This window comes from Coturnix japonica, chromosome 1, assembly GCF_001577835.2.
Source record: "Coturnix japonica isolate 7356 chromosome 1, Coturnix japonica 2.1, whole genome shotgun sequence".
NCBI lineage: Eukaryota > Metazoa > Chordata > Aves > Galliformes > Phasianidae > Coturnix > Coturnix japonica.
In genome coordinates this window covers 62,826,245-62,844,738 of record NC_029516.1, presented here as the reverse complement: position 1 = coordinate 62,844,738, position 18,494 = coordinate 62,826,245, and the positions used below count along the sequence as shown (strand labels likewise).

The following is an 18,494-nucleotide window of genomic DNA, read 5'->3' as shown; positions in this document are numbered from 1 at the left end:
CAAAACTGTACCCTGAGCTGTAACAGTAGAATTTTTTACATGTGTTTTGAAGTAGAAAAAAAAAAAAAAAGCCAACAAAAAACCCAACTCTGTCTGTTCTAGACTAGAGTACCATTTAGACAGTATTCTTTACTACGTTTTTCCCATTCTTATAGTTGGAATGTGATCGTGTTAATTATGAATATTTTCATAAGCACAGAAAACAAGATACAGTTGTACAATATGCATTACTTGTTTTCTATCAAGTTTTCTTACTGTTTTAAAATGATTTTACAATAACATTTAACTGTATGGTTTTTTTCTAGTGTATCGTCTTTACGATTGGCCTACAGAGATCTTGATATTAAAACAAAAGAAGAAAAGTTAAATCTGTCTGGTAAGAAGAAGAATGAACTAGAGAGGCTTGGCATGGGATTTGGCAGCAACAGAAGGTATGTGAAGTTCTGTATGCTATGTTTAAGTGGACTGTAGTTTCATGCAAATATCCTTGATTTTACTTCCTAAATGAAAAAATATACTGAAGTGTTATGGAAATTTAATTTTCAAAGAATGGAGTATTTGTCAGAGAAGGGGATAGGAGTTATAGTTTTCCAAACAGATGCTCACTTAAGTTGTAGATTGCCTGTAGGATTTTTTCTGTATTTAGCTGCCTGTTATGAAGGTAGCTGGAATGTTTTTATAAACATTACAAACCTAACCATAGTCTACCCTCTACATGCCGAAACTCTGAAAAATCACATGGCTCTTTTACAGCTGTTGGAATGGTTTGTGTATTCAAAAGTCTTGTCACTACTTCAGAGAACTAGCTGAGCTTTCAAAGGCTTTATTTTTTTTAATTTCCTGTTTCTTCTTAAATGTTTGTAGAGTTTTTGCAAATACAGCAGGCTTCAGAAACTATAGAAAGGCTTATGTTGTTTGTTTATTTATTTTAGGATGTGGGTTTTGTCATCTTTTCACATATATTTATTTATTTTTTCCTGTCCCCAGTGGCATTTCCCACTCTGTTATCTCAGATATGCAAACAATAGAACAGGAAACACCAACAATTGCAAAACCGAAGAAAAAGTACATAGATGATGTAGAAGACTCCTATTTCTCTTCTAGTTCAAGGTAATTTATTGACTTTATGTTTTGGGTGGGAGCGGAAGTGTATGCAGGTTATGTATTTCACTGTATGCTGTATATTTGAAACAAGGCAAAAACAGAAGGTTTAAGTGGAAGGTTAACTGAGAAGGTTTAAGTGGAAGGTAACTGAGAAGGTTTAAGCACAGATATACACACCTGTTATGTTTTGAGGGCACATCCAAATAAAAAGTTGTAAAATAGGCGATCTTCTCTCAATAATACAAATGTATTTAGAATCAGAATGGTTTGGATTAGAAGGGATCTTAGAGACAATCGAGTTCTGACCTCCACTGCCTCACTGTGTTCACATCCACTGACCAGTCTCCATAGATGTTCACCAAGTATTGATGAATGTCAGTGGGTGCCATTTTTTTCCGCATAAAAGAATTTAGTAACAGACCATTGCCTCATACCCACTTTTATGTCAGATGCCGTTTTATCAGACAGCTCCTCTGCTGCCATCAGAACAGCAACAAAATTTAATGGATTATTGGTGGGAAGGTTCAGCCTCTACTGTCTTACCACTAACAGCTGCCACTTCTGATATCATGAACCAAATTCATAAAAGAGGAAGCGTTACTTTCAGAGAAGCCCTTGTGTATATATAATCTGTTTCATGCATATAAGTAACAAAACTTATTTTAATTTTTAATATTTTTTATTAAAACATATAAAAAAGAGCAACAAAAACATAAAACTAGTGAGATATTTTACCTTTTTGTAGGGAAACTCCATTCCATTTGAAAGTAATGGATAATGTATGCATGTTGACAGTGTTTAGTTAATGTATCAAAAAATCCATAAACTTACTTGCCATAATCTGAGTTAGCATTGCACTGTGCCCTCCTTGTGGCCTCATTTCAGCCCAGATAGGGTTAATTGCTCACTGATGTTCTGATGGTGCTGAGTGACAGTTGTGCAGTTGGGCCAGGCAGGCCACTCATTGCAGCAGAGCCACCACCACAATGGTGCAGGGCAGAGGGCAGCTACATAGTCAGCTGTGTTGGTCCACATACAGACCATGGATTGAATATACTTGATCTAACCTCCTTCTCATACTTAAAAAATATTCACCTTGTTTCATCGCTATCAGATTGCATAACAAGTCAGTCTCCCACCTATTCTTAAGTTCCCTTTATGTACTTGAAGGCCACAATGAAGCTTCCACAGAGCATTCTTTTACAATCTGAAAAAGCCCAGTGCCCTCAACCTGTCTTCATGAGAGAGGTGATCCAGCCCTCTGATCATCTTTGTGGCCTTCCTTTGGACCTGCTCCAGCGGGTCCATGTCTTTCTTTTGCTGGGAGCTCCAGATCTGGATGACCTTGTGAGGGCAGAACAACAGCCTCCCTCTTCCTGATGGCTTACCTCTCTTTTCATGCATCCCAGGATACAGTTGGCCTTTGGGGCTGCAGGTGCTTACTGCTGGCCAATGTCAAGCTGTTCATCTATTGTGCCCCCAAGTCCTTCTGTGCACGGCTCTCCTCAATGAGTTCTTCTTGTCGGTACAGCTATCTGGTGTGGCTCTGACCCAAGTGCAACAACTTGTGCTTTGCCTTGTGGAACCTCATTAGGTTAACATGGGCCCGTTTTTCAAGCCTGTCTAGATGTCTTTTATGGCATTCCTTCCTTCTGTTCTGCCAGCTGCACACCACTCAGCTTGGTGTCATCAGTGAACTTCCTGAGGATATATTTAGTCTCACTGTTTTTGTCATTGATAATGATGCTGAAAAGCACCACTTCCAACATGGACTCCTGGAGGGCACTACTCATTACTGGCTTCCACCTGGACTTATGAGCCACTGACAACAGCCCTCTGGCTGTGATCATCCCACCATTTCTTTATCCATCCAATTGGACAGCCTTCAAGTCCATATCTCTCCATCTTAATGATAAGGATGTAATGTGGGATGGTGTTTTGCACAAGTCCAGGTAGATGACATCAGTTGTTGTCCTTCTGTTGTCCACTGATGCCATTACTCTGTCATAAATGACCACCAGATGGGTCAGATGTGATCTGTCCTCAGTGAAGCAGAATTGGCTGTCTCTCAACACTGCTGTATTGTGTCGTTGCTGACAGCAGGCCCTGATCTGGACCCCGTCCGGGGAGAGAGGGACAAACACGGATGCTGTGGAGTCAGTTCTTGAATTTACTGTTGCGTCACAATGCATGTATAGTGATGTAGTGGTGTGATCTCTGTGTAAGAGCATCCCATACACCTGCCATGCTACCCCATGCATATACATCCCTATCCTTTCCCAGAGTTCCCTGTTGCGCAAGGCGCATTGTCATGGAGCACACGGCAAGTTGCTTCAGCTGCGTTCTCATTCTGTGGTTATGCTGTGTCAAAATGTTCCTCCGCTTCAGCAGTTACTGTTCAGTAGTTATTTGTGTAAATACTCAGCTCCATTCTTCAGTCGACCTTGTTTCTCAACAGTCTTGCATGTGCCATAAGGTAGGTTTCAGGAGGATCTGTTCTTACTCAGTTGTTTGTTCACCAATACCTTCAAGTTATTCTGTGTAGGACTGCTCTCTATTCACCCATTGCCCAGCCTTTATTCATGTCTGGGATTGCCCCAGTGCAGGATCTTATTCTTGGCCTTGTTGAATTTCTTGAAGCGTGCTTGGGCCCACATTTCAGGCCTTTTAGGATCCCTCTCCGTAGCATTCCTGCCCTTCAATGTAATAAAAAGAAGCTACTTTTTCTGAGAAGTAGTCTGAATTATGTGATATTTATGAGTTTTGTCTCACCAGTTGTCCAATCCTATCTAACTTTTATTTGTGAAGAATTGGTGCATAAGCTTTTATTGACCATACGCAGAATCTAGTTAATATTTGCTTGTTTTGTGGAACTTCAGTGTATCTTCTGTGCTCAGGTGAAAATTAAATATCACAAGCTGGCACAAAATTGACTGCTGTTGGAATCTTTTACCTATGAATGTGCCAAATGCAAAAAAAGTAAATCTCAATATATTGTGTGCTAGATGAATTACGTAGATATCTGCAGTCTCATAATACAAGACTTTGACTTTAAACATAAAATTAAGAAAATCTTAGACAAAGAAGTTTGGGTCAGAGCACAGATGCACTGCAAATTTTGCTGAGAAGGAGACAGTGAAGTGCCTGACATGCATTAATTGCATTCAGACAGCTGGACTGATAGAAACAGGTGGTCCTTTTAAGTGTGCCCCGGTGGCGCAGTGGTTAAAGACGCCGCCTTGCAACACTGGGGCCTGGGTTCGAATCCCCCCTGTGGCGCAAGTGGTAGAAGTGCCGCTCTGCTACACAGGGACTCGAATCCCGGGGGTTGGACTCGATGATCTCTAAGGTCCCTTCCAACCCGCACGAAACTATGAAACTATGAAACCTTTATTGAATTGTTGCCAAAGTAGCATGGAAAATGGTACCCAATTACTTGTAGGTAGGTAAATAGAAACTCAAAGGCTTTTATGCCATTTCTTTGTTGTGTAATCGCTAGCAGCACAATTGCAAATATGATTCCAAGAGAAATGGCAGCAGTCTTCTAAAATGAAGCATACATTATCTCAGTGCTCCTCTATTTATTTGTACCTTCAAAAGAACTGTTACTGCTCTCAAATTATTTATAAGTCTATTAGCAGAGGAATTATGAATTCTGGAAGAGGCTTTTTAATGTGTTTTGGATCAATAATTAGAAGGTAAATTGTGACCTAGCTGTTTTTTGACTCCTGTATGTATTGCAACAGTGGTAGAATCTAATTGGAGTTGATATATCAAATTTCTGATGCTTTCTCTAAAGAGAATGATTGTTGGACTTGGTAAGGTTTATAAGGGAGTTATCCTTTATTGCAAGCTGTGACTTTGAAATAGACGCAGAGTAACTTTACTGTCATCTCAGAATATAGCAAAAAGCAAAATAATCATGCTTGATATTAGTGCCAGTACATATCTGTAAATCAAGCAAGATGTAATGCTTCTCAAAATCCTTGGATTTTGTTTTGTTTGGCTATATTTTTAAAATGTTTATTAACATAATAATAAAATTTTTGATTATTATTATATGGTGGTTTTTTTCCCCCTCTTTGATTACTGAAGAAATACTTTGTAAAGTTACTTGAAAGTGAAGTGTGAAGAAATAAGTCATTTTAGTCAAAGCCGCCTGTGAGTAATCCCTTTCCAGTCCTGTTGTTTCGATGGTCTTTGATGGATTAGATTGCTTCATCTCCTTGCCCTCATGCCCCCACTTCGTTATTATGCATCCCTATGGGAATGTTGAAGATGAGCGTCACTTCTTTAGGTGAGCAAGGATAGCAGCCTTGCTATGTCAGGTTTCTTACACTGTGCTTCTACATCCTGCTACCATAGGAACATATGACACAAGCTGCACTATTGGGCTGAAGGAGAATGGTTGTAGGAAAGCATATAGCGCCTTGCCGTATTTCTGAGTTGTTGAGAGCGAGGCAGTTTGGCAGACAGTCTTCTTTCTGATGCTCTGCCACTTCAGTCTGGGAGTTTCTGCTTTCTTTTCATTTTGTGTGGTGTTCCACTGAAAACAATGTAGAATCACAGGAACAGGAAAAGATTGAATTAATATAGTGATGTGCCCCAAAGAGTGGTTTTCTTCCTTTGATTTCAGTTTATAGTGATGACTCTTCCTGTGGATTTTCCAGCTGTGTACATACAGCGGAGAGATATAAATAGTGCCTTTAGCAGAAAAAAAATGCCCTCAAAAATATTTTGTGTGTAGCATCCACTCTGTGGGTCAAAGTTGTGAAAATGAAGATTGCATCTTAGTGGGTCTCCTTTCTTGCTGGGAGAGGAAGGGAGTGATTTTTGTGGGAGTTAATCACAGATCTGTCCTTGCTCTTTTACATGTGCAGTGGTGGGAGACTTTACTGAAGGTGTCACATTACCCATGAACTGCAAAAACACTGTCCTGACTGTAACACAAACAGAGCATGTTTTTCAGATGGCTCTTTTCATTAAATGTGGGTCCTGGCTTTAATGCCTCATGTTGTTTTGGTCATCTTACCCCTATCCTAGTCATTTCCAAGCTTTAGGATTTTAATTTAGCCACAAAGAGAAATACTCAGTGCTTAGCATTTAATATATATGTTTGGTTTTTTTTTTCCCCCAAGTGTTATCCATATGTATGTAGATAATCAATGAGGAAACGCTCAGGATAAAGTACCTTGTCAAACATGTTTCAGTTTTTTCCTTTTCTTTCTTTTTTTATCATAGAATTATAGAATCACCAAGGTTGGAAAAGACCTAAAAGATCATCTAGTTCAACCGTTCACCTATTACTAATAGCTCCCACTAAACCATGTCCCTCAACACAACATCCAGTCTTTCCTTGAACACCCCCAGGGTCGGTGACTCCACCACCTCCCTGGACAGTGCATTCCAGTGCATGACCACCCTTTCAGAGAAGTAATATTTCCTAGTGTCCAGCTTGAATCTCCCCTGCCATAGCTTGAAACCATTCCCTCTGGTCCTAAAATGTTATGTTCCCTGCAGTTTTGATATGCAAAAAGATTGTCTCCGTTGTTCAAATGAAACTGATTTTCAAGAAATTTGTTCTTGATCATTGTTTAATAAAACTTGTTCTAAAGCTCAGACATATTTGCATACAAAAATACATAGAACCTGAGGTAAGGGCTTTCCATCCAGCTTTGAATTTTGTTACCGCTGCAGAAAGTGGAAGCAGATTCGCTTGCTGGAGATAGATCTGTATGTAACTATGAGATCAACAACTGTCAGCGCTGTGATTAGAAAACTTGGCTGCATGTGGACCCACAGCACCATCAGATGGCATGTGTTAGGTATATCTGAATCTCTAAAGTGCCTTGAAAGTGGTGGTGGCTTTATTCTGGTATATTGGAATGGAATGTCAAGAGCACCAAGCATTTATGAATAGACTGGGTTGTCATGATGCAAAAACCCTGCTCACAGGGCCTGTTGTGAAGTTTTTAGTGTTTCTTTGATGTCAAGTAGGTGTCTTGACAGTGTTTTTTCCAAGTACTTTGCCCAACCCCAAAACAGATGGAATACTTAAATTAACATAATCTTTGCTCTGCTGTCTTTGATGAGAACAGATCTCTCTGGAAGTCCGCTATGTAGATTTGTGGCCATATTCAACTTAAAAGGGAAGATGAACTTCCTAGTCAGTTAAGTGTAAGAATGCCTACTTTTTCAGTATTTCTTTTATTTAGGTACTATGATTCTTCAGATTTGAGAAGCAACACTTTCTCTAAATGGGATGACAATTCAGATCCTTTCTGGAAGAAGGAAAGTAATAGTAGAGATGTTGATGTAATATTAACTCCGAAAAACACAGGATTTTCAGACAGGTATGCCAAGGAATACTGATTTTTGAACAGAAAGTCCAAGCATGTTAATACAGTTTGAATCCTGATCATAGTAGTGAGATTTTTTTTTCAGTCTAGAGGGAGAACGTGGTCATAACTTTGATTATCAGGGAAGGAACCTCCTGGGTGAGTTTCTTCTGTGAGCTGAATTTCGTGTTCAGTAATGTTTGAAAGGTGTTGTCTGTTTTGATTAGTGCTGTGCAGTGTATCTACTGGAGGTAGTTTCTGGTAGGCAAAACAGAGAATGATTCATATTTGGTTGTTTTGAGAACATACTTGTTTTACTTGCTTTGTATATTGTCTAATGAACCAAGTGGAACCCAGTTCCCAAAGGAGTGAAACTGAGCTCTCAGGATCAAGAAATCAAAGAGAACACAGATCTAATTGTGATGATAAGGGATGAATGTATTTCTTTGCGTGACAACTGTCTTTCATCTTTTCAGTAAAACAGAAAAGGCAAGAATGTGGACTTTGTGCGATTGCCTGCTGTCTTTGCTTCTGTTCTTATTTAAAACCATTTTTCTTTTATCTGTGTGCTTAATGTAACTTCTTTTTTTTTTTAAAGAAAGGCATAGTCTGTTCTGTCGTAAAGACGGCCAGTGATATGTTCTGCACAAGATAGGCATTGATGTTGTTCATAATTCTATTAGTTATTTAAGCTTCTTTTTTCCTTTAGAAAAAGGCAAAAGCAGTTGAATATGCATGTTTGGTGAGATAAAAGGCTGGATTTTTTCATACTGCTAGGTTGAAATGTGAATTTCACTGATGTTGTGTTTTTAGGTGGGTTTGTTTTTCTTTTGAGGTTTTGTGGAAATATCCTGTTATTGTTGATGTATTTTTGGCTTACCTTTTCATTGAACTCTAAAAATAAATATGGCAGGATTAATGAATTTCAGACGCTATAAGTTCGTTGTCTTGTAAAACTGTCACTGAAATTTTATTTGCTACTATATCAGACTGGTTATACAGTCCTGGATTTACACTGATTTAATTTCTACATGCTGCTGTTTTATAAATCACAATTATACTTCTGGACATCAAAAAATGAAGATGGTAGTAACTTCTTATTTGATTTAGCATTCTGCCATTATATAAATGTTACACCGCTAATGCACTCTATTTTTCTTTAGGCCTGCATCTCGTTATAAGCCTGACTATGAGCCATCCTTAAGCACCGATGAAGCTCAAAAAAAATTTGGCAATGTAAAAGCAATTTCATCAGACATGTATTTTGGAAGGCAAGATCATGCAGATGTAAGTTGAAAACAGTGATAAATGTTACTGGACATGAAACTATTATTTGGCTGTAGAACAAGGTGGTGTTGTACATAAAGAGCAGGCAGTAAATAGTTAATGATCTGTAAAATTGCTAAGTTTGTGGAGTTATGTCCTTTTGAAAATGTGTTTGATAGAAATGGACAAGTCTCCAGTAACTCTGATGCTTTAGTATTTCCTCTCAAGGAGCTGCAGCTGCTAGGAGGAGCTTGCCCCCAGTATCATTCTTTTCTGGTAGAGGTGGTAGACTGTGGTTCAGCAGTCTTTGATTTAGAAAGAATCAGCCTGATGCTGGATGAAGCCCAGCTTCTTCCATCTCAAACAACAAAAAATCTGGTGCTAACGAACTGTTGATGAAAATAGCAGTCTCCTTGCAATTATAGGGCTGGGTGAGCTTATAAATTGTTCAGCAAATGGCATATAATTTGATCAGCCTACAAATAATAATAATAAACAAAAGCAGTAATACTAGTTAGAGTTTTGTAGACAAACAATCGTTTAAAAAATAACATATATATATATATATATATATTCTTTTAAAGAAAAAAATAACAGTGTAAAGAGTAGTATAAAATGATATAATCTTTGTATCACCATTCCCAAGGACTAAGAACTGGGAGAAGTTTAATTAAAATCATTATGTGTTCAGCAGAGAGAAGGCTTCAGGGTTACCTCATTGTGACTGTGAGGGTGACTGACTTTTTACATGAGCTGGTAGTAATAGGACAAGGAGGTATGGTTTTAAACTAAAAGAAGGGAGGGGTTAGGTGATAGCAGGAAAATTCTTCACTCAGAAAATAGTGAGACACTGAGCAGGCTGCCCAGAGAAGCTGTGGATGCCCCATCCCTGGAACCACTCAAGGCCAGGTTGGCTGGGGCCCTGGGCAGCCTGAGCTGCTGGGTGGCAGCCCTACTCGCAGCAAGGAGTTGAAACTGGGTGGGCTTTAAGGTCATTTCCACCCAAAACATGGTATGATTCTGTGAAACAAACGTGCTGTGATGCCAACATGGTGCTAACAAGTGTCTTTTCATACCTAGCCACTGTTTCATATTTTTTGTTGTGATTTTTAGTGATTGAATAGTGCGTTGTCCTCTGCCTGGACAGCAGTATAAACTTTTTTAGGGGAGCTAAGACTGAATTGGCCTCTCAGTGTTGCAGTGGTAGATGCCACTCTTTGATCCATTCAGAAATGAGTTGAGGAGAGGACAAGCTCATGCTGTATAAGCCACATAGCTTATAAGCACAGTAGCTTTTAGAATAGTCAACTTCAGATGGATTTTTATGTTTTATAATCTCATTATTTTACTTCAACTCTCAAAATGCCAGCACACTATTAAAATACTTTTTCTTAATTCTTTTCTAGTATGAAGCTAGGGCTCGACTGGAAAGACTTTCTGGAAGCTCCTCTATAAGTTCAGCTGACTTGTTTGAAGATCAGAAAAAGCAACCAGCAGGTACATATTTAACTGGATGAGAAACCGTAGCATGCTGTAGGATATACTCCAGTACACTGCTGCAAGTTGTGGTATCAGAAAGCTATTTATTGCTGTATTCTGCAAAAAGTATTCTAAGTACAATATGCATTAATATTGCCAATAGATCAAACAAGGAAGACAGGTGTAGTCATTTTTTATTTTTTTTTTTCCCCAGAAAGTTCATTTATTAGATAAAAAGTTACGTGTTTTCAGTTCGGTGTCTTCAGTATTTTTCTACAATTTTTGTGACATGTTGCTTTCTTTGTTTAAGAAAACTAACAAAAAAACCCCAAAACTCTATGATAATCTTTTATAAAAACGAAGGAGATGACACCTAAATTCAGGTAATCTTATGAAGAGTTACCACATGCATGCAATACGTAATAACAGTATTGAATCTACTTCAAACACCGATCTTGCCAAATTATTAAGGGAATGTTGCATGCTTTTTGACAGTTGAGAAGTTTTGTTGGAGTACGTTAGGCTGGAGAGTATATATAATCAGAAATGAAGAAGTATTGGACAGATGGAAAAGTAGTGTTTAGGCTATTGAAAATCTCACTGTTTTTTAACATCCTGCTACTAATTCAACAACATAGTATCATTTCAAAATAGGCTCTTTCCTTTCTCAGAATATGATATTTGAGGATTCTGCTCATTTATATGCTAGGTGTGTCCATGTATACCTGATAAGCTTCTCATCATATTCTACATAAGGATACTTATAGGCAATTCTACAAAATTTATCACGTACATAGAAATTGCGCACATGTTTATTCCTTGCTACCTACTTGGAAGGGCTCTTAGGGCATTTGGAGTACAGCAATTTCTTATGAAAGTATGCATAATACTTTCTTCCATTTCATGGTTAGATACTCTCTGCAATTGTCATCCTTGTTATGTAATTCAGTGGTGAATTTGAAGTTATGTTACAAAGTGGCCCAATTTCCTGTGTAGTTACTGCACTTCTGAGCAATAAATGTGAGGAAACAATGCACCAAGGATTATTAGTTCATGTATTTTAAATTTGCATTATATTCAGGCTCTAGGACCTGCTTTTCCTGCTTGCTTTTCTGTTATGATCCCCTTCTCAAAGGTTATTTCAAGACAGTGACCCTCATAGCTTGTCTGTTGTTGGATTAATGCCACGGTCATGATCAGTTCTGAAAAATAAATGTTATCAGAAGACCAGAAGCTGACAAGAAATGCACTGCTGTGATTCTGGGGTCCTTGCCAATATAGACTATCTTGAAACTAAGGATGTTTTCATGAACGCTGCTGAAATTTTACATCACAGTGTTTCCGGATATCTGTCTTTATACAAAATGCTGGAGGATCTAGTTACTAAAAAGATAAGGCTGCAAAAAGGAGTTTTTAGTTAGTTAGTTAGTTTGGTTTTTTTTTTATACCTGTTGCTTTTGAAAGATGGCACGTCAGGTTGTTGGCTTGCAAATGATGATTGCTGCAGAGACCAGCTTCAGGGCAGGTAAGACTGCACTGGGTAAGGGACCTAAAGCAAAAATGCGGACTTTTTAGGGCTTTTTTGAAGCCAGTAAAAGCACTGAGCTGGTGCAGGGGGCTGGCAGCTTGTGGGTGGGCTGCTGAGCCAGCAGGGGTGGAGCTGGCACTGCCCACTCTTGAGTTGACCTTGACTTCTTTCTGTGAGGCTTAAAAGCAGCCCTTGGGAGAGTGGAAGATGGCTTTTGCCCACATAACACACCAGGTAAGAAAAGGGTGTTATTGTCCATTGATAACAGGGAGGGAAGTCTGAGTGTAAGCACAGCCCATACATTACTGCAGCTGCAGGTGTGGGAGGTGGGTCTTGTGCAGCGCTGTTGTCTTTGCTCACAAGACCAGCTCTACTAATAGCTCTCCTGATAGACCCTGAGGCCACAGCTTCAAACATGGTCTCTACCAGACTGCAGGCTTTCCTTAAGAAGACTGTAGCGATGTAGACGGAGGGCCTGCCCAGGAATGTTCAGGTCTCTGTCTGCAGGTAGTGCCAGATCTGTTGCTGCTGGGGGAGGATGGGAAGGATGCCACGCAATGAGGTGTGAGCAGGTGGATGAGCTGCTCAGTCTGGTGGTGGAGCTTAGGGAGGAGGTAGAGAGATTAAAAACCATCAGAGAATGTGAGCATGAGATTGACTGGTGGTGTAACTCTCTGAGAGAAAGATGCAAAGATGTAGTCTACCTTGATTTCAGCAAGGTGTTTGATACTGTCTCCTACGACATCCTTATTACAAAGCTGAGGAAGCGTGGGATAGGTGAGTGGACAGTGAGGTGGGTTGAGAACTGGCTGACTGGCAGAGCGCAGAGGGTCATCATTGGTGGTGCAGAGTCCGGTTGGAGACCTGTCACTAGCAGTGTTCCCCAGCAGTCTGTGCTGGGTCCAGTCTTGTTCAAAGTCTTCATCAATGACCTTGATGAGGGGATAGTGGCCACCGTCAGCAAGTTTGCTGATGGCTCTAAGCTGGGAGGATTGGTTGACACACCTGAAGACTGTGCTGCCATTCAGCGAGACCTGGACTGTCTGGAGAGCTGGGCAGTAACAAACCAGATGAGGTTTAACAAAAGCAAATGTAGAGTCTTGCACCTAGGGAGGAATAATTGCATGCACTGGTACAGGTTGAGGGATGTCCTGCTGGAGAGGAGCTCTGCTGAGAGAAACCTGTGTGTCCTGGTGGACGACAGGTTGGCCATGAGCCAGCAGTATCATAGTATCATAGTTTCGTGCGGGTTGGAAGGGACCATAGAGATCATTGAGTCCAACCCCCTGGAATTCGAGCCTCCTGTGTAGCAGAGCGGCACTTCTACCACTTGCACCACATGGGGGGATTCGAACCCAAGGCCTCTGGTGTTGCAACGCGGCATTCCTACCACTTGCACCACCGGGGCACACCCGTGTGCCCTTGTAGCCAAAAAGGCCAATGTCATACTGGGGTGCATTAAAAAGAGCGTGGCCAGCAGATCGAGGGAGGTGATCTTCCCCCCTACTGTGCCCTGGTAAGACCTCATCTGGAGTTCCGTGTCCAGTTCTGGTCTCCCCAGTACAAAAAAGACAGGGATCTCTTGGAAAGAGTCCAGTAGAGGGCCACAAAGATGGTGAAGGGCTTGGAGCATCTCCCCTATGAAGAAAGGCTGAGTGAACTGGGTCTGTTTAGCCTTGAGAAAAGAAGACTGAGAGGAGATCTGATCCAGGTTCTTAAATATCTGAGGTGTGGGGGGCAAAGTGGCGAGGCCAGACTCTTTTCAGCAGTGTCCTCTTTTCAACATGACAGATTAAACGGCCAGAAACTGGTTCATAGGAAGTTCCACACGAATGTGCACAAGAATTTCTTTACAGTGAGGGTGACGGAGCATGGGAACAGGATGCCCAGGGGTTTGTGGAGTCTCCTTCTCTGGAGATATTCAAGACGCTGGTCACCTACCTGTGATTTGGCATGGGGATTGGACTTGATAATCTCTGGAGGTCCCTTCCAACCCCTACGGTTCTGTGACAGTGTGATTTCAAAGGAAGTTGGAAAAAAAGGAGTTACCTAACTGTCATTTTGCGCAATTGTCTGGGAAACTTCTTGTAAACTAGAAAAACAGGAGAAAAATCATTTGAGGAGAGAGTAGAGTTTCATTCCCTTTACTCGTATATGTGATTTTTATTAACATTATTCTGGTTTTAATAGAAAAAGAAGCTGAAGCTTATGTTCAATGGAATGGATACAGTTACAGTTCAGAAGTAGAGATGTGTCAGCAATAGTGAATTTTTGAATAATGATTTTTTTGAAAAGCAGCAATAGGCAATGTGCCCATGTCCCATTGGAAGGTCTCAGGGGAAGCTTGCCAAATATGAAAAGGGGAACTACAGATTCTCTCTCTGGGGAAAGAAGAAAAAATAATAATAAAGACAGTCAGTATATAGAAATGCCTTTGAAAGCCAGCATGTGGAAATACTGTTGAAAGGAGTTACAGTTCTGAACGATATGGTGTCTGCAGCTGGGTGAACTTGTGTGCGAGTTGTTAACTGTGCATGAGTTACCAGCTGTGCTCTGACTGACCAAAGGTATTGATTGACCTACATTAGGGCTACAGATTAGTCTTTTATTTTGAAAATGGTTTATTTTGATATGCTTCCTCTCCGGAACCTCATTTATTCACGAGACTGTAGTTGTGCAAGAGCTCTTTCACTGACATTTGCGTCCTTCACAGTATCAGACGTTTAGAAGACTTCAAAATACTTTGCAGAATTTAGCATGCCGATAATTCTTCTCGATAATGAGCATTTGATTGTAATTGTGTGTCATGCCATGCCATTAGTTTTGAAACACCTTTTCTGTTTGTTGTTTTTAGACCTGTAATTCTCATAACAGCAGTAGAGGTAATGCTGTTAATAAGGAAAGTTGGATTGCCACCTTTGTTGGGCAGTGTGAAAACCTGCATGTATATGACCATTACTGTAATTCCAGAGAATTTTCAGTCTGTGGATATAGTAAATTAGTAGTAAATAGTAAATAATAGTAATATATTATATATATAAAATATAAATAAATAAAATATTTTATATATATATATATATATATATATATAAAATAGTAAAATAGATCTAAAGCAGATCAGCAAGAAAAGCATGCCCATCTGTGCACACAAATAAAGTTCATTACTTCTCATTTGTCTCCAAATCGCAACATGAGAACAGCTGTTCAGGATACGAGACATAGCACTGAAGCAGGTTGGAAGCACTGGATAAACCATGTCTCGTCCAAGCATATGTTGCTTAACTGGGAATGTAAAGTGTAGAAAATGACAGACTGGGTGGAGATATGAGCTAATGAAAAATAAAAAGCAAGGTGGATTTAAGAAAAAAATTAAGGTTTAGACCTACTGTTTTCTGTAGTGGTTATCAGATGTTCATCTTTAGTTTAGTAGCATATTGTTATTTCTTAGGGAAAGAAAGAAGTCTGCTTTTCATACAGAATTGTTTTCTTTTTGTCTCTGTGTGTTTGCCCCTTCAGGAAGCTACAACCTTACAAACGTCTTACCTTCTGCTCCTGATATTGCTCAGTTTAAACAAGGAGTGAAATCAGTGGCTGGAAAACTTTCTGTACTCGCTAGTGGAGTCATGACATCTATACAGGTTAGGAAAAATTGTGATATCTTACTCTTCAGTTAAAGTTGTCTTGTAGGCATCTAATGACATAGATTCTGTTATGGATTATTTTGGGGAAGGAAAGAATGGACTAAGTTTTGAACTTCATAGAACTGCCATGATTTACAGTAGTTCTTTATAATTTTAGAAGTAAATCCAGAGCTTATTGTGCACCTTCTTTTTGTTTCTTCCCTTATAGAAAGTGCTTTTTTCCTTAAAACCTAAACACAGATTCCGTTACAGAAGTTGTTTGCTGTCATCTTAGTGTTACAGTTCCTAACTCTTATAATGGTTCTGATTTGACAGTAGTACTTTAGGTCTGTACTAGGGCACAAAATTAAAGCATCTTATTCTCCATCATGTAAAGCTTTCCTGTATTTTGGGTTTCCTCTATGAGGGCATTGGGAGCTATTTTATATTTGAAAATCAAGCTAATTATCCCTCAGTTTAGCTGTAAGCTCCAGTTCTTCAAAACCAGTTTTCTTAAAGATTTTAAGAATTAAACTGCAACTTATTTCACCACTGTAAATGAAACTGATTTCTTTCAATGGAAAACATGCTCATGTCTGGTTTTTCTTTTGTTTGCTTGTTTTCTAGGATCGATATGGTTCTTAACAACTTGCATATCGATGAAGTACACTAAAGAAGAGTTTCTCTTCAGATGCACAAATAATCACACTGCTGATTTGAATAAAGGTTGCCTTAAGACTGTTAATATCTTTAACTGTTTACTGTTCCAGCCTATTTCTGTGCAGCTTTCTGGCGCAGCATCTTTTTAATGCTATTTTGTCTTTACAGAGCAGAAATTATGTAGCAACTTGTTACATTGCATATGCTTTTATTTTTCTTTTCCTTTACAGTCTTGTATTTCTCTTAGTGACCTTGATGTTAGATGCTGAGAGCTTTATGTTATTACTGCTTTTGCCTGTGAGGCAAGAAAGAGAAAGAAGGATGAGCACGTACATTAGAAATGAGCTTTCTCAATAGAAACCTCTGTGCACCTGCATCCTCAGTTGCCAGACAGAACATATCTTCTAGCTGTCTTACAGGCTGTGGAGAAGAAAGTAAGCCTATGCTGAGATGGTATTTAGTGGACTGTAACAAATCACAGAATGAAGTTAAACCTGCATTTATCAGGAAGTAGAAACTCTTGCAGTCATAAATAATAGTTGTGTATTAAGATGACAGGGGATTAATGTTTTAAAACAATGTTTCTGCAAGAAAATGTTATGCTTAATGTGAGGTATGGGGGAGAATAGGGCACCTGGTATTTTGAATAATAGATTGTTCTCACAACTAGATAAAAATCTATTTATTCCTGGTTTGAAAGTTATAGAATTTGCAATATGGAATCCTTAAGTGCTTTAGATACAACCTGTTTGTGTACAAATGGGAAAAAAAAAGTATATAAAGGGCCTAATGGAGTAGTTAGTAAAATGCTTGTTAAAATGTTCAGAATAATCACAGTTTTTTGATAAATAATGAAGTTTTGGATGAAGAAATATAATAGAACTGTGTTTTAGACAGTTTAGGTTTTTTGTTGATGACATCTTGTATAAAAATGATTAGATCTTAAAGGAAAAACCTCACAACCAAGAATGAGCTCAAACGAATTCTGTTCTGTAACTTTGTTTCTTAATTCAGATTTGTAAACTGCTGATATCTAATAAAAAAATTGACATAAACTGTGTTTTTTTTTTAATTCTTACACACAGGTGTCAGTCTCCAGCTTTCTAAGTACTACAGTCTGTAAAATTAGGCTTTAATTTCAGTTAGTGAAACTAGCTTTCTTATTAAATTGCTACAGCAGTAGAAATCAAAGCACTAAGTGGGATGAAAAAGAAAGTTTCTGTATTCAAACGTGTCAAAATACAGTTCACGTTGTGTAGACGAATTTGTTTTTCTGTTTCTCAGTGCCTCACTTCTTCTAATTTCTCTTGTAGCTGTTCAGATCTAAGCTGAAAATGATGATTCTTTTCTGAGAATAGCAGAAGTATTTATCCTGCTCGGTTGTAGAGCTTTATACTTTGTTTTTACCTTTCCCACTCCATAAGACAATTTTGCCTCATGTAAATAGAAAATGCCTTATTGCACATGCAAATGGCCTTGTTTTCAGATTAGCAGTCTGCCAGCTGCACCCAGTGACTTTCAGAAGAGCTGCTCTTCTTATAACTAGACTTTGTGTTTAGACATTTGTGTGTGGGTAGAGTTGCTTTACTTCAGGCAGTGAAGTATAATAAAATGTAGTTACTGCCTGTGCCCCCAACTTGGTCCTGTCCCATCCTCTCTTTGGTTTTTCTTATATTAAACACGTAAATGAGATCACCTTCATAGAAATAACTATGGATGCTCGTTGTTAATTTTTTTTTATCATTGTAATACAGCAAACCACTTACAGATGGAAAAATGTGGAAAAAATGGTATTTTCAGTACAGAAGAACAAATTACTGAAGGAAGCAATTGCAGAGTTACCTTATATGCCATAAAACAAGTGTAACTTTGTATAAACTTATGTGTAAGTGTATAAACTTCCTCTTGCTGCAATCTGGGGAGTGCAAAGTGTTGAACAATTCAGTATTTTCAGAAGTACCGTCCAGTTTAACGTCATTTGGATTTATGCCTTCATTTATTGTCGCAGATTCTCTATGGCAACCCATTACTACTAATACCTTCTCTTGACGTAGTGACTGGACATATAGCTCTTAACCTCTAATGCACCTCTCTGTGTCATTAATAAACCCCCTGAGGTATCACTGTGTTTCATCATATGGAGGTGGGGAGGATTGCCGTGTACAATGGAGGAGCCAACGTTAACTCCTCAAACTGAAAAGAATCATGGAATACCTTGAGTTGGAATGGACCTTGAAGATTATCCAGTTCCCCCCCCCTTCCACAGGCAGGGCTAACACACACCAGTTCAGGCTGCTCCAACCTGGCCTTGAATGCCTTCAGGGATGGCACATCACTTTTCAATCCTGTCTAGGTGCCTGTTATGGTATCCCTCTCTTCTATTGGATCAAGTGCTCCATTCACCTTTGTGTCATCAGCAAACTTGCTGAGGATGCACTCAGTCTCACTGTATCATTGATAAAGGTGCTAAAGAGCACCTGTCCCAAAACAGGTCCCTGA

General features: G+C 39.2%; 1 protein-coding gene across 4 annotated transcripts in view; it reads left to right on the top strand.

The window, feature by feature from the left end:
* The window catches only part of ARFGAP3 (ADP ribosylation factor GTPase activating protein 3), a 35,745-nt gene extending 18,695 nt beyond the window's left edge, over positions 1 to 17,050 (top strand). For 3 of the 4 annotated variants that reach the window (XM_015869700.2, XM_015869692.2, XM_015869719.2), the window contains 7 exons: positions 306 to 431; positions 988 to 1,110; positions 7,320 to 7,457; positions 8,606 to 8,729; positions 10,115 to 10,205; positions 15,232 to 15,353; positions 15,963 to 17,050. In XM_015869700.2, coding sequence (XP_015725186.1) covers positions 306 to 431; positions 988 to 1,110; positions 7,320 to 7,457; positions 8,606 to 8,729; positions 10,115 to 10,205; positions 15,232 to 15,353; positions 15,963 to 15,980 — 742 coding nt within the window. In that variant the 3' untranslated portion in view covers positions 15,981 to 17,050. The remainder of the gene's footprint in view (positions 1 to 305; positions 432 to 987; positions 1,111 to 7,319; positions 7,458 to 8,605; positions 8,730 to 10,114; positions 10,206 to 15,231; positions 15,354 to 15,962) is intronic. The other variant, XM_015869709.2, reaches the window with a different exon arrangement.
* The last annotated feature ends 1,444 nt before the right edge of the window (positions 17,051 to 18,494 follow it).